The 25,031-nt window shown below is 34.3% G+C and overlaps 2 protein-coding genes across 2 annotated transcripts; one reads left to right on the top strand and one right to left on the bottom strand.

Moving 5' to 3' along the window:
* LOC109343802 (copper transporter 5.1) lies at positions 3,880-4,604 on the bottom strand. The gene has a single exon (XM_019582280.1). The coding sequence runs from the start codon at positions 4,491-4,493 to the stop codon at positions 4,065-4,067; it is 429 nt and encodes a 142-aa protein (XP_019437825.1). The 5' UTR covers positions 4,494-4,604; the 3' UTR covers positions 3,880-4,064.
* Positions 9,933-24,984, top strand: LOC109342446 (endoribonuclease Dicer homolog 3b-like). The gene is made up of 25 exons (XM_019580429.1): positions 9,933-10,155; positions 10,364-10,544; positions 10,645-10,758; positions 11,916-12,050; positions 12,192-12,261; positions 14,606-14,673; positions 14,768-14,896; positions 15,022-15,168; positions 15,669-15,798; positions 16,258-16,363; positions 16,465-16,657; positions 16,738-16,898; positions 17,034-17,252; positions 17,357-17,625; positions 17,916-18,193; positions 18,288-18,835; positions 18,939-19,033; positions 19,707-19,933; positions 20,035-20,291; positions 20,589-20,922; positions 21,045-21,317; positions 21,908-22,234; positions 23,043-23,253; positions 24,004-24,115; positions 24,534-24,984. The coding sequence occupies exons 1-25, from the start codon at positions 10,079-10,081 to the stop codon at positions 24,763-24,765; spliced, it is 4,893 nt and encodes a 1,630-aa protein (XP_019435974.1). The 5' UTR covers positions 9,933-10,078; the 3' UTR covers positions 24,766-24,984.

Below are 25,031 nucleotides of genomic sequence, written 5' to 3'. Positions count from 1 at the left end.
ATCAGAACACAAGAGTAGGGACAATGATGAGTCGAATGTTGATGAAGAGGTAGGGAGCGATCGTCAAGGTGACTGAAGGCAGCAAAAGAGTTGGACTCGCCGGTGGAGGTACCTGAAAAGGCTCTCCGACGATCAAGTCAGTGTACGAAGTAGAGAGAGTGAGTGACAAGAATAATAATATTAGAGAGTCTAGGAGTTGAGGTTAAGATACTTCCTGTTGGTGGATACTCCTATTTATAGGAGTGAGAGTTGACCTTGGGCTCTTGGCTGGTGGTGCGACGCGTGGCCGGCCAAAGGTGTTGTCTGGAGCTGCTTTTCCCGTGTCAGGCGGCCTGTTGGGTCGTACACTGTGCCCTTCTTGTCTCTTAGCCTGCTCTGCAACCCGTCTGTCACGCTGGCAGGTAGGTTGGCGGAGTACGGAAAGCATGTTGTCTCCTGGGTCAACTTCGGTGGTCCCAACAAGTGGGGCCACCTCGGCGTCTAAACATGACCTTTGGTTCGCCGGATAGGAACAGTTGCCCCCAGTCTGCCAGGATGCTAGAGGAGTATGCTGGGAGACTTGACATGAGCCTCCTTCGATTTGGGCGAGGGGTCTGGTCTGGCGTCTTAACTGGTGGCTCCCTTGGGCGAGCTTAGTGGATAACGGGGTCTTCTCTATGGCGGACGGTCCTTATGAGGTTCGGCGCCTTGGTGTTGAAAAGCTGCCGACTGGGTTGACCTGGATATTGGGCGTGGCTTGTTACGGTCGATTACCCTGTTGGGCGTACGGGTTCGCCTGGAATGTCTTGGGGTTTTTTCTAATGGGATTTATGACGTATTTCCTTGACTCGATGCAATACGTGGCAGGTATTAATGGCCTTGGGCAGTGCACTGGCCAGAGTGGACGTTTCATCATTTACTTTCTGCGACCTTTAACATCCGCCGAAACTCATCATGCCTTGGGATTGACCGCTGGTCACTTAAATGCTAACACGTGCCAAGAATTTTTTCCATCCATAAGATTTGAACCCGGGACATTGCTTAAGGGGAATCAAACATGTACCATTTGAACCAACACCCGTTGGTAAAGATACTATAAGCTTGTTTCTGATTTACTAGAATAGACAATTAGGACCCATGACTTTGTTTCGAATAAGAAAAATGTTTTCCATGATGCCATTCTTCAAAATCAAATCTGTGGTTATTATGATGAAAATCAGCTAATTTTAACAGCTTAGGAGGTGGAAAGTAGAATGAAAACAGGCTCCCAATCTTCTGCAACTTACCTACTGAAATCTACTGTATTTGCATGTGATTGTTTGTTTAATAGGATAGTCTAATCTCATTTTTTATGTCCTCTAAAGTTATGTTCCTTTCTTTTGCAGGCAGTTCATTTTATTACATTTTACATGCCACTATAGGGTGCAATATTATACAACGGATTTGCATACTTCAAAGTAATATGCATGCTAAATAATGAAACCCGGGTATGTGTCCAACTTTGCTATTTCCTTTTTCAAACAAAGAACAAATTACTTAATTAGGCACCTTTTTAGAGCTTGAGTTTTCTTGTTTCCTTGGAATTTCAGATGGCAGTTGGTATGTCAGACCGAGCTTATGCCTCAGATGCAAGAGATAGCACGAGGGTAGTTTATACTGTAACCATGTTTACCATTTGTGTGAGTGTGAATGTGTGATGTATCTATATAGAATGTACATTAATTCATTTACTTTGCAGGCTTTGAATCGGTGGGGATACTATGCACTGATTCTAATAGGATCGTGGGCTTTTGGCACCATTAACCATATTCATGATTTTATTGAGCCTGGCCATAAGATCTTTTAGCTCTCACTTCTTGATGTTGGAATGGCTGCTCTTATGGTATTTACCCAGTCATCATACTTGCTGTTTTTTGCTTGTTTCCTCAATTCTCATTCATTGAATGTTCTATAACTCATCTGACAACCCATGATGATTTGCATTCCTTGATAAATCAGCACTTCCAAGTTAATCAATGCTGTAGAAACTTCCCCACCTGCACTTGTATCGTAAAACATTTTCAATGTATAATTAATTATTCACTAATGAATTATGCAGCATCACTACAAGTCAATACTTTCTATTTTTCTGGAACTTGTATTCTTTTTTCAGTTTAAATAATTGCTACGATTAGTTCAAACTTGATGTCATGAGAAGGGTGAACATCAAGTGGAGCACCATGAGGTGCAGCAATGACATCTAGCTAAATTTTGTCTTCCTTTTGCAGGGCCTCTTCAACTCAATTGCATATGGCCTCAATTCTTCTGTTCGTCGATCAATTTGTGAAAGACTGGATATGTAAGTCCGCATTGTATTCTATCTAATCTTCCTGTTGAAATCCCAAGAACATTTCCAGGTTTTTTTTGCTTTCATCCCTTATTTTCAAGGCCTGTCTACATGTAGTATCCTCATCACTTGTTCTGGCTTTTAACAAGTGCACCTGTGCCAATCTAACTATACTAGCTTTATGATATGGTCTTTTTGTATTTGTGTCTTTATGGTGTCCTGGTATGATTCATACCTAACAATCAATCTCTATTCTCCCAACCTCAGTGGTGTTATTCTGATTCTGACATTTACTTTCTGGTGGATGTTATATTGTAAAATAGAAAACTCTAATGACATTACTTGTCATATAATTGTTTAAGAATTGCCGACACTTAAATTTGGTGCATTAGAGTCAAAATGTGCTTGGTCCTTTGTTTTCTTCTCATTGCAGTTACTCACTGTTCAGTGACATGTATCATTTGTTTAACTTTTTTAAGTATAGGAACCAGCAGCAAGAAAGTGAACTAGTTTTGTTAAGAAATGATAGTCAATTATAGTGAAATGGATATATTGTTATCCTCCGTACCATATTTTGGCACGTTTCATTTCATTTCATTCTTACTTTACCAAAGTGCTGTTTTCATAGAGAGCAGATCTTGTTGTACATGCCATTCACCCAAAATTTATATTGAAGAGGAAACTTCTAAAAAAAATCAGTGGTAGAACAGTAGTTTAAATCTGCTTCTGGAAGCGTTATTGTGCTTAAATTGAAGAGCTATCACGTGTGGCTGCAACAGGTGCATTTGCTTGACAAAAGGCTCAATCTCTGGGATTCTTCTTTAACTTCTATTGCATCTTGTATTTCCTCCTATCTCTGAAATCGTTCACTTACTTCAGTTTTTTAGTTCTACTTAACATTGTTATTTTTGACTTTTTCTGTGTATTAAGTTCTCTTACTTCAGTGTGAAATCCACACATGCTCAGATCCTTTTTCCTCACCATTGGTCTTTTGTTTTCTTCAGTGTAAAATTCCTATGGAGTTTTATAATGAGCAATGAGTGAAGAACATCCAGGTTCTTTCTGGAGGACAAGAGAAATATATAATTTCCTGAAGTTGTTCTTATGAGCCTCCCTCAAGTCTCAACATACAAGGAAAGAAATTCAAGCTAGCATTACTTGATGAAGCATTGCACAAGAACTTTCAAAGACTATGGAAGCTCCTTCTGTCTAATTCATTTGTATAGTTGTGCTTCCAAAAGAGAAGTACCTTGTGGAATAATTGGACTCGGTGCAGAAAGTCGAAAGCCTCATGGAAACAACCTATATATGCTTGCAGGGTAAAACTGCATACATCTAATCTTCTCAGACCTCTCACTTCGTGAGAACATCATGCACTAGACTGTGCCTTTAGTGCGGAGAGTGGAGAACTTTTGAGGGGGCAAGCTGTAAGTATTCAACAAGATTTGTCTACAACATATTGTTGTCATTTTCAATCTCGTGACAATTAGAATTAAGAATGTAATATTTGTACATTTTCGGAGAAATATCTATTATATTCATATGTGATGATTAAATAGAAATGATGAATAACATTTACTGAATCATATAGGCTTCGATTCTATCCATTATCATAACTAGCCATTGTCTACACATAATTACACAACAATATTATCATTCAAACATGAAAATACGAATAAATATTCATAACAATTGAAAACAACATTACTACATGAAATTGGAACCAAAACACTGTAAGATCATTCTAAAATCCAACACATTAAGCACAAGCACAAGAACTATCAACAACAAGTGAACCTTCTTCACCCTCACTTCTAAAAACAAAGTGACCAAACGCAAGACCCACCACAATAGCCACAAACACTCCTCCATTGAATGACATCACCGCCAACATCAACAAATACCCAATCGCCGAACTCAACCCAAACAGCACCGCTCCACCAACCCTCACTCCGCCGATTACCTTCCGTCGCAGCAGAGGTACCTGAATCTCCGCCGTCGTAGCCGGAGATGACTTTCCGGCGGCCAATAACTTCAACCGAATACGGCGATTTTCAAGGTATTGATAGAAAACGGAGGCGACGATGCACGCCACCAAACTCAATACATAACTCAACCACGAATCGGTTCTCCATGAATCGATGAGGAGAGTCACGTTTTTGCTCCAATAGAAGGTCATGTGCATCATCTTCGCTTTTTGATTTTGTTGGATCTGAAATTTTACACGATTCTTGCAATGGATTTGAGTTTTGGGTTTTGTTTGGTGAAAACGAAGAACGAATAGAAATAGCTTCTTGTTTTGTTGTACAATTGTACTTCGCTTATTTCTGTCCGTTGGTTAATTGCTAAAATGCCCTCACATACGTGTTTCTCTGTCAGCTTGTCGTTTCAATGCTTTCAAGGTTATTTACGGAATTTCCTAAGTGAACCAAATTCGTAGTACATATATGAAATGTCCTAATCTCCAAGACCAAACGTTTGGGCTTCTTCTTCTGTGGCCTGGACAAACAAACAATTCAATTAAAATATAATGTTTTTTTGGTGCTATCAATAAAAAAACTATTTTTTTCAGGATGTATAGTTGTACATTCTAACAAGTGTAACTATCATGAATCAAAAACTCGACATTTTTTATATTTTCAGAATATAATGAAATTTTATATTATTAGATCAATATATTGTTAGGAATAGTAATATTGTTTTTTTAGGAGAGTAGTATGTTGTTTTCTTTAAAAACTTGAGTTACGACTTTCTTACCTTATAATTATAAAAAGTTTATCATACTTACAGAAAATGTATTCAATATTGTTTTTTTGTTTATATAATCTTGATAAGAAGTATGGAATTTTATGTTGCTGGTGCATATATAAACGCAATAGTAGAAGACTAACAAAAGTCATGGGTATGAGAGTATGAAATCAAGTTAAATAGAAAACAACAGATCATATCATATTTGGAATCAAAATTATATAAACAAAAAAACAATATATATATATATAGTTATTCCATCTACTACTATACTACAAAAATAGATGACAAAAGTTGCGGTTCTAAATGGATTTAGGAACAAAAATCATAAAGAAAATTTACGACAAGAATCTATAGCATCTTAACAGGGACTAATTATTAGGAGGTTGGTGTGACATATGTACCTTTTTTTTTCTTCAAATTGTTTCTTATACAAATGTGACAACATCCAAATTTAACAACTTAATAATTGTTCAGCAAAGAAAAGGGGAAATCACCATTTACTACTTCTATATGAAAAATGACAGCAAAATGGTTAAGTACCTTTCTTTTTTGATAAAGAAAAGTACACGTTTCTCTTTTTCTTCATCCAACAACATCATTGATATTCTAGTTACATCACTAAGGCATGTGGCAATGTTCCCAACTCAACTAAGAAAATTCACAAGCAAGCTGAATTTGACTGAACAAACTATAAACAAAAAAGACACTCAATTCCATTGTCCAGTAATCAAAGTATCAAACAAAAGTGAGCTAACACAATACAAAAAACCCAATTAACCCAAACATCAAAAGAACTAACTAATGATATTTATTATATAAAATGTTACACCTTGTTAACTATGATCACTACCGGTTACGAATAAAAATCTATTATCTCAGATCATATTTCATATTGTCTCGAATCAATAAAAACATATTGTCACTTAAAAAAATTTAAAATTTAATTATTATTATTATTATTATTGTTGTTTCTATTTTATTATCATTAGTATGAGATAATACATGAGACAAAAGACATCTATTTAGTAATTAGTTGCTTATGGATGTGCTTGTGCTGTTGATGACAAGGTTGAAAAGCAAGTGAAAGAACCCTTTTTTCTTGTAGGAGAATCAAAAGAGCGAAAAATAAGATTCTTCATTGCAAGTATCAAATCATGGGTATGCTTGTTAAGTGAAAATAGAATGTGAAGAAGATCTAAAGTTTTCACAAAAACTCACATGGTGCTTCAATGCTTCTTCATCATTGTTCATCTTTCTCAATGTTTCTTCCTCTATTAAACCGCAACAATAGCACTTCACCCACTTTGTTTCTTCACTCATTGTAGCAGTAGCAGTAGCAGTCATGTAATGTTTCTACTCACTCTCTATGATCATGCATTTCTTACAGAAGAAAAAAACACCAACGTTGTTGTCTATTTATTATTATTTTGGATGTTCAATTTTTTTTAAAAAAAATGTATGAGAGGGAGAATATTATTACTGAAACTGAAACAGGAGAAAATTTCTCCCAATTTCACACGCGTGCATTCATTGTCTATGTTTAAATTATTACATAGATTAAAACCATACATACAATATCATCATTTCAAATAAACTTTCTTTACCAATTGGTATATGCTCTAATTTCTTGGTAAAATAAAGTGAGAAAATATTATTGGTATGCTAAAAAAAATAAACTTTTGTAACTCTAAATCATTAATAATTGAGATAACTACAATCAACTTTTTATTTTACTATATGAGATCGGCAACATGAAATCAAACGACGCCATAATATTGAACAACACCATAATAGTGTATCATGTACATATAAGTGTTAATCTCTAAAGTCTTCTTTAATAATTTCTTTAATGATTTTTTGTCGATCTTCTTCTTCTTCTATAAGAATTGGACTAACTTTCATTTGATCAACTTTCTCCTTACGGGTATCAATAAAAATTGAGATGTAAATCATGTAAAACTTAATCATATATTATCCCCTAAAACCTATTAGTGTTTTCTATTATTTGAATATATACATGATGTTTCCTCACATTTATTAACAATGATATGTAGGAGATTAATCTCCCATCTCAAATTATATTCTCTAATACCTAAGGCTTATATCTAGAATTATTTGCCATTCCGTGTGGATAGGGGTATGACTAATATTCAACTAATTTTCAAATAAAAATAAATTTAAGAATAGAATGCCAAGAAGTATATGTGTTATTATTGTACATATCCATTGTTAATATTATTACCCGTAGCAACTAAAGGAGTGTTTTTTGGTCCATGTATTAGCTCACCAATATAGCAATATCTTAAAGAGAGCAATAGAACTTATTAGTATAAATTTCTTCCGTACTAGACTCTCCAATAATGCTTGATTAAGTGGGGAAAACATAAAGAGAGAGGTGAAGGTTGGGAGAGAGGAGAGAAGGAACAAGTTTTTGACAAATACAAGTTTTTGACACAATTAAAAGTCACATGAGTCATTCTTGTATCCTTGTATATGGGAAGAAAAGGCACTATCCAAAAAGAATATAAGAGGAAATGAGAATCTCTCTAATGGTGGATCTTTTACTAGTAGAATTGAGGATAGGAAAATTTTACAAATTTTATAATTATTTAATTTGAAAAACAGCTTAAAATTTGGATCCTTTAAATGAATTTAGTAACACATGTTAATATTTCTTCACGTACTAGACTCTCTGGTATTGAGGAAGATCTATCCTCTTAAAGAAGAGATAAATACTACAAAATAACATGGTAAATATCTCTACATTAATGAAAAGTACAAAGAAAATTAAGTAATTATCTCTTCATTAATGGAAAATATACTTTCTCCATAACATTACTTGGCAGGAAATCACATATGGGTGATAATGAGTTTTATGATGTTATCCGTATGTAGGTACCGCAAATTTATAAATTTAGTTTTTAATTAAATTTGTATAAGTATTATAATTATTATTATTATTATTTTAAGATTATATATCATATATTTTATTATTATTTCATAATAAATTACATCATTTTGACTATGATTACAAATTTTTCGTATAAACATCATATTATTTATTTAATAGTTATTTTTAGATATTGATTATTAAAATTATATAAATAGATAATTAAAATTAAAAATTCGTTAGGTACTCATAAAAATCCACTACTCATACGAGTAACTACAGATATAGTAAATTTGGGAACAAGAAAACACTATCCACGTCCATCCGCACCTAATGGATTGTGGGTTGTCTTTTGTATGTGTTATATACTACCTCGTTTGTTTGGAGGAAGTTCTATAGATACTCCAATTTCATGTATTCCCAATGGTTCTAGTAAGCAAAAACATTAATGGTCTTGAATTGGCCCCACCCGATCGTATTTCTCCCGAGATTAAAGAAAATATAGGTAATCTGTCTTTTCAAAGCTACCGTCCCACAAAAAAATATATTCTTGTGATAGGCCCTGTTCCCGGTCAGAAATATAGTGAAATAACCTTTCCTATTCTTTCCCCAGATCCTGCTACTAAGAGAGATGTTCACTTCTTAAAATATCCTATATATGTAGGCGGGAACAGGGGGAGGGGTCAGATTTATCCCGATGGGAGCAAGAATAATAATAAATGTTTATAATGCTACAGCAGCTGGTATAGTAAACAAAATATACGGAAAAAAAAGGAGGATACGAAATAATTATAGTGGATGCATCAGATGGGCGTGACATAATTGATATTATACCTCTAGGACCAGAACTCCTTGTTTCAAAAAGTGAACCTATCAAACTCGATCAACCTTTAACGAGTAATCTTAATGTGGGTGGATTTGGTCAGGGGATGTGGAAATAGTACTTCAAGATCCATTACATGTAGTCTCATTTATTCAATGACAAGAATTAAACGAGGATACATAGCTCGGAAACGGAGGACAAAAATTCGTTTATTTACATCGAGTTTTCGCGGGGCTCATTCAAGACTTACTCGAACTAAAAACATTTATGGAAATTTGAATTGTTAGCAACAAGTCACAAGTGCATGCCATGCTTATTAATCTCGTGCTCCAACATGGTATAATGGGGAATTGTATGGTCAAAGAATCAAACTCATTTGCTCCATTAAGAAATATAAACAAAGTGTAAATTCTGTTATGTATATTCTCTTAGTATATGATTATGTTGACTAATGCAATAAATTAATATATTTAACTCATAACTTTTTTCTATCTTTACTCTTTGTCCTTTTTAAACTACCATTAATATTATTTCACTACTTATATCTATTAACACATAGCAAAATCAACTATCAATATTTTCTTAAACTTCTAACTAAAAAACAAATAGATTCAATTTTTCTCTCAGAAAAATAAATAATAGACAAAAGACAAAGTATATCAATTTTGACATATGAAGAGTGTGAGTGACATATTTATTGTATGATATATGATTCATGAGTTATTTATTTATCACATTTGTAGTATGATTGCCTTAATTTTAATTAAAATTATTTTAAGATCACTACACTAGCATAAATATTATAAATATTCTGTTTAGAATAAGGTAAATAATATCTCAAAAGAAATATCTATTAAATGGAGAATCCCAACATGCCTATATTTTTTTTTAAAATACATTAGTTAACAAAAACAAAATGGATTTAATATGTATACACTGACCATGTATGATTTTTAGCTATCAACAAATCTCAACTATTCATATGTTTGTTAGTATTGAGTTTTAAACAAAAGTATTACAAATCAATGGTGGACGATGTGCTGACAGTATAAAAAACTTTATAATGGTGCATAGATTTTAAACTCAAACAAAATACCCTAAATAATTTTAATTAAATAAAAGAGTACAAAGATTCTGTTTTTCTTTTTCTCTACTAGTATCTGTATCTGCTTCTTCTTGTGACTCTAGCTTTTATCAAAAAGTTTCTTACTTGATTGTTTCCGACGCCATAATTCATTGATTTCTGGTTTCTCATCACTCATACACTATAAAGTTTGAAACTTTCCATCACCATTGTTCAGAATTTAAAATGGGTTCTTCAGAGATTGATCAAAACGATTCTCAATCTATTTCTTCCAACAATCCCAACCCCATTGACCCTAGAAGGTGTTACCTTTACTTCTCTTCATTCATGTAATAAATTTTGTATTTTTATTTATTTTCCCCTTTTCTTTGTTCTTTGTGATTGACCTTGGATATCTTCCTTATATGTTTATCTGCATTCATGCATGTGTGTGTATATATAGTGGGTTTTGGTGTTTGATGAGAATAAAAATGTTGCATTTATGTGGTTTGGGTTTTTTTGGTCCTATAGTTATCAATTGGAGGTGTTTGAAGTTGCAAAGAAGAGGAATACAATAGCAGTGTTGGATACAGGTTCTGGTAAAACTTTGGTAGCTGTGATGCTCATAAAAGAAGCTCATAAAGCTATCAACTCTAGTCACATTAAAAAGTTGATTATTTTCTTAGCTCCCACTGTTAATCTTGTGAACCAGGCTTGTTCCCTAAATTTATCTTTTCTTTTTTCTGCTTTTGATTCCTTTTAGTTTCATTTACATGTTAAATCTAAGTGGTGTTTGTGGTTTCATTTTGCAGCAATTTAAACATATAAAAGATCTTACAGGTTTTAAAGTTGAGGAGTACTATGGGGCTAAAGGAGTTGATACATGGGATTTAAAAATCTGGGAGAAGGAGATTAGTGAAAATGATGTATGTCTGTTTATGAAGATATTAATACTATCATTACATATTTACTTTTGGTTTGTCCCCTAGATGCAGGTCAACTTGTTTAGAGTCGCGACACATTTAGTCGAGTGATTAGGTTTGACTCCTAGAGTCGCCCTCGCCCTTACTCCCTTTTCCTATTCCCCTTTCATCTCTTTTTTGGCCCCCTGCTGTTTCCGTAAGAGCTACCACAGCGGTAGCCCCTTTCCAAGAATAAAAAAGGGTTACTTTTGGTTTCCTTAACTTGAGGCGGATTTTATTATCATAGATTTGTGCAGTATTAATGGTTGTCTTGATGGTATTTAGCTGGAGAGCTTAGAGCAGACTTAATCTAAAATGGGTCTCAGTGCACGAGTCTCTCACCTGCTGGGGTATGTGATGAGTAGGATGTACACAACCTTATCCCGTCAGCTGAGAGACGATTTCTAGGATTTGAACCTGTGACCAAGACCTTACTGTTGCGCCAAAGCTCACCCTTTTATTATATATTGCTAAATATTTAATTCATTAATGATTGAAATTTACTTGTCTCAACTTCGGCCATGAATAGTCATGTCAACAACATGGTTGTGGGGAAAAGCTATACGTTTTTTTTTATTAGTTTGTGATAACAGGAGGAATTTATTTATGCTATTTGCACTGGATTCATGACATTTAAAACAATGATTTTTGGTGCTGGGATATATTAAAAGATGCTAAAAAGATGGTTTTAGTGAAACTGTTGTTATTTAATAAATACCTTGTCATGTATAAAAGTAAAGGGCCAATGCTCGAAAGTTCCGAGCAACCCCCGTGTGTTATTAGTATATTTTAATTCATCCGTGTCAACTATTTACCAACATCACGGAATCAAGCCTTTGCGAAAAGGTTAAGGTTGTTGCTACCTCTCACAATGGTTAAGGCTGCCTACTATAGCAGCATGTTGCCCTTTGCTTACAAACATCACTAAATTATTTTTACTACCGGAGATTATAATTTTTGGCTTTGAGTTTAGTTTCCGAATAGCCTTTGACATGAATGTCAATTCTCAATAACATGTTTTACTAACAACTAATCTCATATATTATGCTGATAAACTTCTGAATATTCTTTACTTGCTCTATGTTTATTAACTTATCATGAATATGATATCTCTCTTTTAGGTACTGGTTATGACGCCCCAAATTCTTTTGGATGCTTTAAGAAAGGCATTCTTAAGTATAGAAATGATATGCTTGATGATTATTGATGAATGTCACCGAGCAACTGGCAAACATCCCTATTCAAAAATAATGGAAGTGAGTGATTGAAAAACATCGATTTTTTCGTTTTTCTCTCTGATCATACATTATTTCTTGTGTACTATTTTTGTCTATCATTATCATTATTTTCTGTAAGAGAAAATATTTATAAATGAATATTTTTTCCTGCTGGTGAAGGAGTTCTATCACAAAGCTAATGAAAAGCCAAAGATTTTTGGGATGACAGCATCACCAGTAGGTAAAAAAGGTAATTGTTTCATGTGCTAACTTTGACAAGTAACCGGTGGTTGTAAAATGTATTCCCTCTCTCTTTACGAATAAAAATAAAATAAAGAAAGAGACACTCAAGAAGCAAGATATAGATAATTTGATGAATATGAGAACAAAATAAATCTATGGAGAGAGGATGTCCATAATGAATTGGTGATGCTCTTGCTATATACTGTAACAAGAAGAAAAAGAACTTGATTTGAAATCGAATAATTGTCTAAAACTGGCAGAACTTATTTCATTTGATTCAACTAATTTGAATTGCTGAAGTGGATTGTTTTAACAGATTTATTAGAATGTTTGACATTTTTCAATTTGTGGCATGTGGTGTACAATCTCGCCAAAGTCTTTACCTCGTTTGTCATATAACATAGCCTAACTTTGAGATAAGAAGATCCTTGTTCCTAAATTGGGGATGCATCTTAAATACCTTTTACATACTGGCTGATAGAGATAAATTGCTTGATTGGAAAAATGAATCTTATAGCCTATGAAGCCCAATGTTTATCGGCGATGACAGTGCAAAAATCTTAAGCTTGTTAATACTCGGTGCTGCTATTTTCAGTTTGAAAATTCTGCCACTTTTGGTACCGGGAAAAAACTGTCATCTTGAGTTTAATTTCCTTCCCTCAAAGTAACTAGCTTGATAAAATAAAAAGTGTCAGATAGGACTAAAGATCCTTCAGGGTGAAAAAACAGTTCAATCTGCCCTTACTTTGTGTCGATCTATGAAAAATGGAGGCCTTTTCTTTTGTGTTGGAGTTTCTGTTCCAGGTGGATTTCTTATTGTTTTCTTAATCTTTCTATGTTAGGAGGTTCTCTTTGTCTACTACAAAATGAACCCGGCCCTGTTTTGATATATGTGAATAATGTGCTATATGATATTGATCAGTGTTGCCCAATAGCGGCCATGGCGGTGGCGTTTTTAGGCTACCGCCATTAGCCATTTGGGAAATCCCGCCATGCGGCTGTGTCCGCCTTTTGCTCGCTGGTCAGTTTTTTTTTTTTTAAATTGAGTTGGGATGGGTTTTTTGGGCCCATTCATGTGTTAAAAATTAAAACCCTATCCCCTTTCTATTTTTGCCTCTTCTCCTTTTTGCCTCTATCTCTCGAAAAACTGAGTTTGTTGTGTGTTGCCTCTACTGTCGCCACAATCACGTTTCTTAACTCCTTTTCATTGCGTTTTCCTTTCTCTATTTTTCTTTCTCTCTTGTTTATTGTTTTCTCATTTCTTTATCTTTTTTTCATTCCATTTTTTTAATTTTGTTTTTTTATTTACTTTCAAAATATATATTTTCCAGTTTAATTTTTTTTTTCCAGATTACTTTTTTTCCCACTTTTTTTTTCAGTGTATTATTTTTTTAGTTTACTTCCTTTTTTTTTCTTTCCAGTTTACTTTATATACAAATTTAAGACGATTATTTAACAATAGCACGATGTATTCCAAAAATAGGATAACACAGTATGAATGTTTTGCATTTTATATTTGTGTTTTGCTTTGATTTTTAGTTGTGGCTCTTTACAATACTTCTTAGTATTGTTTATTTTACTTTTTACCGATCTTATGATGTTATGAGACATTGATACTTAGTGATTTTTATTAAACTTTATGTTATTGTATTATTATTTTATTTTTCCTATTATGTTATATTTTTTATTTATTTTTTGTCAACTGCCATTATGATGTCCGCTATTTGCATGCAACGCCATCCGCAATGCCTTCATGGCTGAATTTTGACAACCGCCAGGGACTCCCATCCGCCACGGGCAACACTGATATTGATCTTATTAAACTTGAGTTGAAATTAAAATTTGATTATTATTTTTATTTCATTATTTGCATGCACAATTTTCATAGTCTTTATCCTCTGAAGTTATTTATCACTTTGTTATCAAATCTGATGCTATAATGCATTCACTATTAGGGTAGCATTATAGTGACAACCATGATTTTAATGCATATATTTAATATGATTTTTTTCTCCTTATGTCCATGATATGCCAGTTTTATTTCCTCATTGCTTCAATTTCATTGAATTTATTAAATTTGGATATGCAATTTCTCTCTGCTTCAAATGGGACCATTAAGTCAAAATAATTCTTCAAATTGAGACTTTTGACAGACTTATTTATCGAGTAATTTTAAACTATTAATCCCATGATCTATTCCCTGCCTCCTGATAAAACTCTTCCCTCTAAAAAAACATATTTTTTAATGACTGCTTCCTCTCTTAAAGGGTTTTAATACCGTGTTCGTATTTCCACTGTCTGTTGGAGTCCAGAGTCGTAAAGACTTACTTTTTATGTATTATGTCTTGTAGTCGGTGTTTCCTCTACCAAGGGTTGCGAGGGTCAAATATCAGAACTTGAATACATCTTGGATTCTCAGGTAAAATAATTTCAAGTTGACTCATTTATTTTCACGAGAGCACATGTGAAAAACTATATTTATAGTTTTATACCAACTGGATTTGTCTCTGTAGAGATATACTGTTGAAGATAGGAAAGAAATAGATATACATATCCCTTCTGCAAAAGAGAGTTGTAGATATTATGACCAAGCACAATACCCTGTGTTGAGGTTGAAGTCAAAGATTGAAGCCTTGTTCGAGGTATTTATATGTCATGTATATGGCTATGCCAAAAACACGCTGTTTTTTTTATTTTCTCCCTCCTTTCTGTACTCATTATCTTATTATAGTGAAGGATACTGACTGAATCTAATCTGTTTGGACAGTTCAATGCATTGTTCTCAGAATTGCAAAGTTTGACGCTACGTGAGGATGTGGATTATAAATTTAAGAAACTGCATAATGGCATGTTCAATAAACTCGAAAAAATCTTATATTGCCTTGAAGATCTTGGACCCATATGTGCTTATGAGGTATTTATCAAAATCTCTGACTGTGTGAAAAAAAGGTTGTGCTGTAAAGAAAAGTATATTGGAAAATTTTATGTATTTGTTTTTAATGGAAGATCAAATCTGACATAACTTGAGATGTACTTAGCAAAGGGTTATTGATGACGATAAGTCTATTAGTATTTTGTAAATTAAGCAAGAGTGCTGAAACTGGCAGTGTTAATCTGTTTTTAAACTCGGGTTATATTTGAACTATTCCATGGTCTCTTATAAAAGGAATGACAAATATCAGCTTTGACCACTTTAACTTGTTTCTCCGTTTCGTTCATTTTTTATTCGTTTTTTGGGTTTTATCACTTATTCTATGTAGCAAGTCTTCCTGATATTGAGAAATATCACCATATTTTAGATGCACAGGTTTATGTACATGTAGAAATTGATTAGCCTCCAGATTCTTTGGTTATAGTTTAATCTTTGTTTTTTTTATATTTATATTTACTGATAGCTTGTTCATGTTTATGCAGGCTGCTAAAATGTATCACGAAAATTTCTCCAAAATTATAGGAGGCTGTGAAGTTTACAGAAAAGCTTCTCTCAATTGTAAACTTTTCATGGAAAAAGTAATGCAATTAATTGAAGAATCCCTCCATCTCGGTATGCTTTTTGATAGAGTCTATTTATTTATTTTCTATGTGGGCCTTTTGTCATTCCGAATTTTCATTCTCTTTTAGATTGCTTGTATTCATGTCTAATACACACAACCACTCTTGTTATTTTTTTGTTTTGTTTCTGCCACTGATATACTTAATGTAATTGTTACAAACTCTCTTTGCCTTAATACATTGCAAGATTTATTTTGATGTTTTAATATTGATCAAGATTTTATGTCAACAATGAGTTTTAGTCATATTTCTCAGCTTTAGAATGGTCGAGACCCTCCTCTATTTAGGTTATCAGTTTCTTATTCAGTTTGTAATTAGCCAAATAACTATAATAGCATGCCTTTTTAGACAGCTTTCGGATAAATAACACTTTAAATGTCTATGATGAATTTGTTTGTCCATCACAGTCTATCATTTTGCTGCAGCTAATTTTTAACTATTGCCTCCACAGATGACAGAAAGAATTCGGAGGTTGAATTTGATTATTCAAAGGCAGTAGAGTTGAGACACATATCTCCAAAATTACTCGAACTTATTAAAATCTTCCAGTCGCTTGGGTATGGAACGATGGATTTGCTGTACTGATCATATATACATTGAATAAAGTTTTGTTGTGTATCCTAACAAATTGATAACCTATCTTGCTGTATGTTTGCAGAGAATCTAGCAAGATGTCATGTCTCATTTTTGTCGAAAGAAAACTTACAGCTAAGTTAATGGAAAAATTTCTAAAGAAAGTATCCCAGATATCTCATTTCACAGTATCCTATATAACTGGAGGCAATACTGCAGTCGATGCGCTGACTCCTAAAAAGCAGAAGGAGATATTGGATTCTTTCCGCTCTGGAGGGGTATTTGGTCATTGCATCATATGATATGAAACAAGTCATGGTGAAAATCTCTTAATATGTTATTAATCCTTTTTATGTAGGTCAATCTATTAATTACTACTGATGTAGCTGAGGAAGGAATTGATGTGCCAAACTGCTCTTGTGTGATACGTTTTGACCTACCCAAGACAGTTCGTAGTTATGTCCAATCTCGGGGAAGATGTCGGCAGCCTAACTCCCAATTTATTGTGATGTTGGAGAGGTGAGTATTCTGATTGTCAGGGTTTTGTTACTTTATGACCAATTTAGAATGTATATGACATCGAAGATTTCTTTATCCCTCTGAATACTATTTTAGTGTATAATATATTAATTTTATTTATTCTTGCATCTTCAGGGGAAACTTGAAGCAAAGAAATCAACTTTTTGACATCATCAGGAGTGAGCGCTCCATGACTAATGCAGCTACTAATAAAGACCACAATGCTTCTAATTTAAGGGTGTTTACTGTAGGGAAAACAAATGCATACCATGTGAATTCTACTGGAGCATCAGTCACTTTAGATTCTAGTGTTGGACTTATAAATCGATACTGCGAAAAGCTACCACATGATAAGTAAGAGCATATCCTACCGTTCTTGTCTGCCTTTTAACTTTTTGAAGCATGTTTTTTACCAACAACTTCTGCATGCAATATAAATTGTGTTCTGACTTACTTAGGTACTCCCGTGTGAAGCCTACTTTTGAGTTTCAGCCTATGGGAGGGGGTTACACATGTAAGTTAACATTGCCGCCTAATGCAGCTTTCCAAGTAATAGTTGGTCCCTCAGGAAAGGATGTTCATTTGGCAAGGCATCTTGTATGTTTAGAAGCTTGTAAGAAGCTGCATCAAATGGGCGCCTTAAATGATCATCTTGTCCCTCTCATTAAAGAAGAGCCTTCAGAAGCTGATCTTATTGTGAAAAACAAAGAATCGAGTTCAGGTGCAGGTATATATAATTCGTTGATTAATTTATTTGATATATTGGACTCCAAGAGGGTGGCCTCGACACATAGGGAAGGTTGCTTACCTTGTGACTTGAAGGTCATGGGTTCAAATCCTGGAAATAATCTTTTCACTTGCGATGGTAGGGTTGCATACATCTACCCTCGTGCACTAGGCCGCCCGTTATTGGACCTCTGCTATGTTAGTTGTGGCATTAGCAAATTTTTGTTCGTGTAAGTACTCAGTTACTTGTGCTAATGCATTTTGATTTTCCTTTGCTTTTTGCATTTGAAGGAAGAGGAACCACAAAAAGAAAGGAGTTACATGGCACAACCAGCATTCGTGCATTATGTGGTACATGGGGAGACAAACTTGATGGCACGAAATTTCATGCCTATAAGTTTGATTTCACATGTAATATCGTCAGTGAAATTTACTCTGGCTTTGTTCTTCTGGTTGAGTCAAAGCTTGATGATGATGTTGGAAATATGGAGGTAGATCTTTATTTAATCTCAAAGATGGTGAAGGCTTCTGTCTCTTCATGTGGGCAAGTTGACCTGGATGCTGAACAGGTACATAACAATGCTTCATTCATAGTAGAATAGAGTATTAGTCAGAGTTTGTTCTAAAAGTTAACTTATGCTTTGTTGTCTGTTCATCTTCTAGATGATGAATGCTAAATGCTTCCAAGAGCTTTTTTTCAATGGTTTGTTTGGGAGGTTGGTGCTTCGGTCTAAATCAGCAGCAAGGGGAGGAAGGGAGTTTTTACTTCAAAAAGACACAAATACATTATGGAACCCAACATACTTGTATTTGCTTCTACCACTTGAGAAACTGGATGATTCATGTATGCGATCATTGACAATAAATTGGTCTGGAATCAAATCTTGTGCTTCTGCTATTGAGTTTTTGAGGAAGAAGTTTTTGTTGGTTGCTGGGAATTGTTGTAAGGATAGTGATGACACAAAAATCACGTCACCTTGTCATACCAGTCCAATGGAGGTGGAAAGTCAAGATAAAAATAGCATTTACTTTGCTAATTGCATGCTTGATGTTAATATTCTCAAAGATGTGGTTGTTTTGGCCATTCACACCGGCAGAATCTATTGTATTGTGGAATTAGATATCAACCTATCCGCTGAAAGTCCCTTCGATGGCAACGATGAAAAGTCTGGGGGTGAACCGATAACATTCTCAGGTTACTACAAAAAAAGGTGCATGCTTTACTTTACCCCACTCTCCACCATTTTTTTACTTTACTGCCCTACTACCGCTAGATTATTATTGTAGTTGACTAAACAACTCAATGTTGATCAGGTATGGCATTACGCTGAGGCATCCAGGGCAACATTTGTTACGTTTGAAGCAAAGTCATAATGCGCACAATCTTCTTTTGAACTTCCACGAGGAAGGTTTGTTAATTCTCATTGAAGTTTTCATCTTATGGTAATTAATGTTATTTGACTTTTCTGTATTATGATTTCAAGGAAATTTCATTTCCAATTACGTTTTACTCCTCCTCTGAAGTTGTCATGGAATTGGATTTCAGATTTTACCCCATGGGATTCAATTATATTTAGACTGAAAGTTGTTAAATCATTTGTCCTGTGCATGCTTAACTTAATATATTAAATAAACTTTTCTAATTTTCTATTTTCTCCAGCTCAATGATTTAATCCTTGAACATACAGCATTTATTTAGTTTTTTTCTCTCCAGTTACACAACACATTCTCTATAATTGCTTATTTTTTCATGTCTCTATTTCAATCTGCATAAGGTTTTTGAAGATTCATGTGTTAGAGGCAAAAAAGATGAGCTTGAGTTTTTAAAATCTATTTGGTGCCGATGTTGAATACTAGAATTTAAGAATTTAAGTGAGGTAAATTATAAATAATAATCATGAAATTGTTGAGAATAACACTGTTAGTAGTTAGAATGTAGTTCAAGTGTAAGAAACACACGATACCAGCCTGCATCAAAGTAAGCCTACTTATATTCATTATTTTGTAACAAATCAAAGTGTTTTGGAAATTCCAGTTTACTATGTTTAAAACATAGAGTCTGATATCTTCCGGCTTGAGCAGATGGTCGGGACAAGACATCACAAACTGGCCTGGCACAATCGAAGATGCCTGCCCATGTTTACATTCCACCTGAGCTTCTCTATGTTCTTGATGTTAAAAGAGACGTTTTGAGGTCAATGTACTTGCTACCATCACTGATGCATAATCTTCAATCGTTCATGTTATCCAGTCAGCTTAGAGAAGAGATAGGTGGCCAAACTAACAATTTCAACATTCCTAGCCCTCTGGTTTGTCCTATATAGTCCAATTATGTGGATTAGATACTCTTTGTTTATTTTCTGTGTTCATTATGATAATCTAATGCTTCTTTTCTTTTTACCTAAGTTAGATTCTAGAAGCACTTACAACTTTAAGATGTGCTGAAAAATGTTCAATGGAACGTCTTGAGTTACTTGGAGATTCTGTTCTGAAATATGCGGTGAGCTGTCACCTCTTTCTTAAATATCCTAAGAAACATGAAGGACAATTATCTGGCATGCGATCACTGGCTGTTTGTAATTCAACCCTACATAAACGGGCAACAGATCACAAATTGCAGGTTACTTTTACTGTGCTTGTTATTATTTATCTACAGTCAAGAAACTAGTATACATGGTGATTTCTTTTTTTGGTCTTATTGCACTTGATTATGAGAAACCAAAAGGATTGACCCACTAGGTTAATACTATATGGTGCCAATATTGAATATTGTCTCCCCTTCTAAGGTTGAAGACCACCTGTTATAAAAAAATCTGAATGGGGAAACAATCAAACTCTTGACATGTGTTGAAACCTTCGATAACATGTTAAAAAAACCTACGTATGAATCATTAGGTGCACGTGCAGGCTCATGGATGTGTTTTGTTTCTAACAAATATGATTATATGCAATGCATTTATTTAGTTCATTAATATTATCTGTTGTCTATTATATGGATGTATCAGTATCAACATTGGAAAGCATGTTCGAATTCAGCAGGTGGGGGGGGTACTATGTGGCTGGTGGATTAATTGCTGCACTTCACGTGATGAAGTGGCTTGGGATTGATGCTGAACTTGAACCTTCTTTGGTTGATAAAGCCATAACTGCTGCGTCTCTCCATGCATATGTGCCAAAAGTTAAAGAGATTGGAAGCCTTGAAATGAAAATTGGTTATGAATTTTCCATCAAGGGACTCTTACTGGAGGCAATGACACATGTATCCGGGAAAGAAGTTGGGATTGACTGCTGTTATGAGGTAACTGAAATTTCGCATATTCCTCTTATAAGTAACAACCAATCCTAGATTAATTTATTGAATATTTAACATGTGAAGTTTCCTTAACATAATACTCCTTCAACTTATTGAATGTTTTGCAGAGGCTTGAATTTCTCGGTGACTCAGTACTGGACCTTCTTATCACACGCCATCTTTATCAGAGCCACACAGATATTGATCCAGGAGAATTGACTGACTTGCGTTCCGCTTCTGTCAGTAACGAAAATTTTGCTCAAGTTGCTATAAGAAGAAACCTTCACCTGCACCTTTTGCATGGCTCAGAATTATTGCGGAGCCAGATTGCAGATTATGTAAAGGTCATTTCTGAATCAGAGGACAATACTAGATCATTCCAAGGCATTAGAGCTCCCAAGGTTAGTTCTTATGGTGATCATTATGTATAATTCTTTTGCATATAGAAATATGTATATCGTCGTTATTAGAATTTCCCTTACACTGTTTAGGAATCACTATAAGATTGAATTCATTTTATTTTGTTTAGAAACCAGTTCCTATGTTGAAACTCATTACGAAAAGTATACTTGGATTGATTTGCGAATCAATTTCCATGTTTGCAGCACCTTAAAGATGAATTGAATTTATTTTATTTAAATATAGTATCCTTAATTTTGTAAGGTATGTATTATTCTTACTTAGGATAGGACGATAGGTAAAAAAGTTATTGTAAATAAAGGAAAAATCATAAACAGATAACTAAAACTTAAATCAAATTTACTCAAATCCATCCAAATATGACTAATTTATCTTTGCACTCAACTTAAAAAGGATTTAAAATCAAATAAGTTCATATTTTATAAATTTCTAAATAAGGAGTTTCATTTATGGATAAAATCAATTCCCAAAATGTGGTTTTAACAGCATTTGGATTTTTTTGGTCAATGTTGTGCCATTGTTAGTTTTGCTACGAATGGTCTTTAGTGATAATTTTTTATATATGACACAGCCACTTGGAGATCTAGTCGAAAGTATTGCTGGGGCTATGCTAATTGATACCAAGCTCAATATTGATCAAGTGTGGAAAGTTTTCAACCCTTTGCTATCTCCAATTGTTACTCCTGATAAACTTGAACTGCCTCCGTGGCGTGAATTAAATGAATTATGTGACTCTCTTCGGTGTTTTGTGAAAGAAAGTTGTGTAAAGAAAGGAACCATGGTGCATGCCACGCTTAGTGTGCAGTTGCATAATACCTTGTTGGTTCGGGAGGGAAAGGGGCAAAATGCAAAAACTGCGAAAGGAGATGCTGCTCTTCATTTGTTGAAGGACCTTGAGGTTTGTTGTTCTCTTCTGAATCTCTTCTGCTTTGATTCTAAGGTTTTCTTTTAAGCTATGTGTATATATATTATTTGCTTTATCTATATAAGTTGTCATAATATTGTTCCATGAAGTATTTATTTAGAGTAATGTTAGTTCTCATCTCACACAAGTTTTGGAGCTGTTCTAGAGCTCTTTGCTTTTGAAGAAGAAACTAATAGGTGCTTCCGAGGAAGAAAAAAACAGTCGATCGTTCCTGATCATGTAACATGGGGTAGTTTTATAGTAGATAAGAATAAAACTAGCAACTATTCAGACACACTACGGAAATGTGCACTCCAGAAGATATAGAATGGATAAAGATAAGCTCACAAAATTGATCATGCCTAAAATTAAAACATCTAGTTCTAGTTGGACAAGAGAACAAAATAACTAAAATATTTCACCTGATTTTTCTTCCTGGTTAGTTTCTAATTCTTCCTCTTCCAATTGTTAAATTTTTTGTACTGCTCATCTTCTCTAACTGAGAAAAAAGGCCACAGGATAGAATTCCATACTCAATAACAAGGCAAGGATAAATGGCTAGTGCCTACATTGGGACTAAATACAGAAATGAACCATCACAATTATTCTCACTGAGTATGCTCTGCCCACCTTAACAGCACAGTTTCTATCGAGAGAAAAAGTGCCTCGAAAGGGCTTGAGTTTTATGTAGAAATTATTTTGTAGAGTTCATTAGTTTTTTTTATACTATTGCATGCGGCCTTCCTTGTTAGTTTTTATTTATTTTTCATTGACCACTTGGCTTATACTTGTGATGTTACAGAAGAGAGGAATTTCATATAGCAGTAGCATGTCAAAGAGAAAACGAGATGCTTCTGGTCTTACTGATGAAAACTCCTTGAAGCCAGTAGCACAGTTAGAATATAAAAGGCACAAAGTGGATGAAACTAACTTAACTGCAAATGCACGAACTGGTTTGCTGCCTCTCAAAGACACTTCCATGGAAGCCTCTAACCTCGGTGCTTCTGTTCCAGGTTTTGCACAATCACTTTTGTTCTGAGTTTGATAGCGAGCCTTGTCTTCCAATGACATAATGTTTACTTCTTGGAGAATTTTTCTTATCGTTTTTGTTTCTTCTTTAAATGCCTAGGTCACTCATTCTCCTCACCCCTTACCTTCTATGTCTCTTTCTTTCTCCATCAACTGATGCATTCATGGTCTCACATGTTCAGTGTTTTGAGACTTTGAGAAGAAAACGGCATTGGAGCATACATGCAATTGTTGTATGCCTCGTTTTAGCAATGCATATACTTCTGGCAGGTTTTAAAATTGTCACGAAGAACTGAAAATATCAGTTCCAGTTCAGTGAGTCATCTGAATTATTTCAGTGATTACTCTCCTGCTTTAACATCTAAAATCAATAATAAATATTGCTGGCAATGTGTTAGAAGTTTGTTTGAGGTGGTGTAGTCTCAATTTCTGAGCAAATTATGTTTATTTTCAGCTTGATGTGGTGAGAAAATAAAGTAGATATTCATCTGAAGTTAGTCAAGTTGGTTGAAATTCACTTCAGATATAACACATCACCATATTTGTTTTCATGGTCCAGTTTTATCTTTATTGGAATATTTATATATATAGTTCTCTCTACCCTTTCTTTTTTGCATTTTAAACCTTTTGCACTAGTCTTGGTTGATTCCTTGCCATTATTTATTCCGGGCCAAGGAGTTAATCTCAAAACTACCTGTGGATTAACTTCATTGTGGATTCTTCATGTTTTACAGTTATTGGCTCAATTAATATGAAGAAGGGAGGACCTCGAAGCGCACTATATGAACTGTGCAAGAGACTACAGTGGCCATTGCCTGAATTTGATTCAACAGAATATAAGGATAGGTAAATCCACCAACTTATTTGTACTTTCCGTCACTCATTTCTGATATTCTTTAAAGTCATTTCAGATTTTCTCCAAACAAATAAAGACAGGCGAATCATGTCCCTAATTTTTACACTTTCTTGGTTCAAGTACTACTAATATGCTATAATGCAATGCACCGATATTTTAATTTGTTTCTCGTATCCATATCCGTTATGTATCCGATACTTCATGGATACATATCTATCCAAATCATAGCTAATATGGACCAGGGGGAGAAAAGAAGAGATAAAGCATGGATAGTTGTGTCCGCGTGCATATCAACTATTTGGTTCGATATGAAATAATGATAGGCTTTAAATGATATTATTATTTTTATTATTGAAATACTGAATGTCGATTGAGGAAGGTGTAATCTGACAATATCGTCTGTAACAGATCTCTATTCCAAGGGTGTGAAGGGCTGGAAGGAAGCAAGGGACAAAACTGTTTTGTGTCGAAAATTAGCTTATGCATACCCAATGGTACTGCTCTAGAATGCGAAGGAGAGGCTAGACCCGATAAGAAGACCTCACATGACTCTGCTGCACTTCAAATGCTTTATGAGCTACATCGGCTGGGAAAACTTAAGATAACTGATTACCCTACCCTTTCTGTTTCTTCGAAGTAAAAATGATTAGCCTTTGTTTTTACTGGTTTGGATCGAGTACAAAGTGAGGAAGAGTTAGGAAGGGAACATGAATAACTAGCATCACGACTTTGTGGCCACAAAATACACTATGTTTTGTGCCATTGATCTGAACAATTGTCTCAGATCAATGGTACAATATCATAGGTTATATTTGTGGGTGCAAACTTGTGGCACTAGTATTAGTATTACAAAATAAGTGGCAAAAATGACTGAGACAAAAATGCAAAGAAGATTACTTTGGGGGT

The sequence above is a fragment of the Lupinus angustifolius genome, chromosome LG03 (assembly GCF_001865875.1).
Source record: "Lupinus angustifolius cultivar Tanjil chromosome LG03, LupAngTanjil_v1.0, whole genome shotgun sequence".
Taxonomy (NCBI): Eukaryota; Viridiplantae; Streptophyta; class Magnoliopsida; order Fabales; family Fabaceae; genus Lupinus; species Lupinus angustifolius.
Note: the sequence above shows the minus strand (reverse complement) of the source record. Positions and strands in the feature narration are given on the sequence as shown.

Coding starts and splice junctions, on each gene's coding strand:
- LOC109343802 (XM_019582280.1), bottom strand. CDS start 4,493: ATGATGCACATGACCTTCTATTGGAGCAAAAACGTGACTCTCCTCATC.
- LOC109342446 (XM_019580429.1), top strand. CDS start 10,079: ATGGGTTCTTCAGAGATTGATCAAAACGATTCTCAATCTATTTCTTCC. Junction 17,253..17,356: donor GAAAAGCTACCACATGATAA/GTAAGAGCATAT, acceptor TGACTTACTTAG/GTACTCCCGTGTGAAGCCTA. Junction 22,235..23,042: donor ATTTGTTGAAGGACCTTGAG/GTTTGTTGTTCT, acceptor GTGATGTTACAG/AAGAGAGGAATTTCATATAG.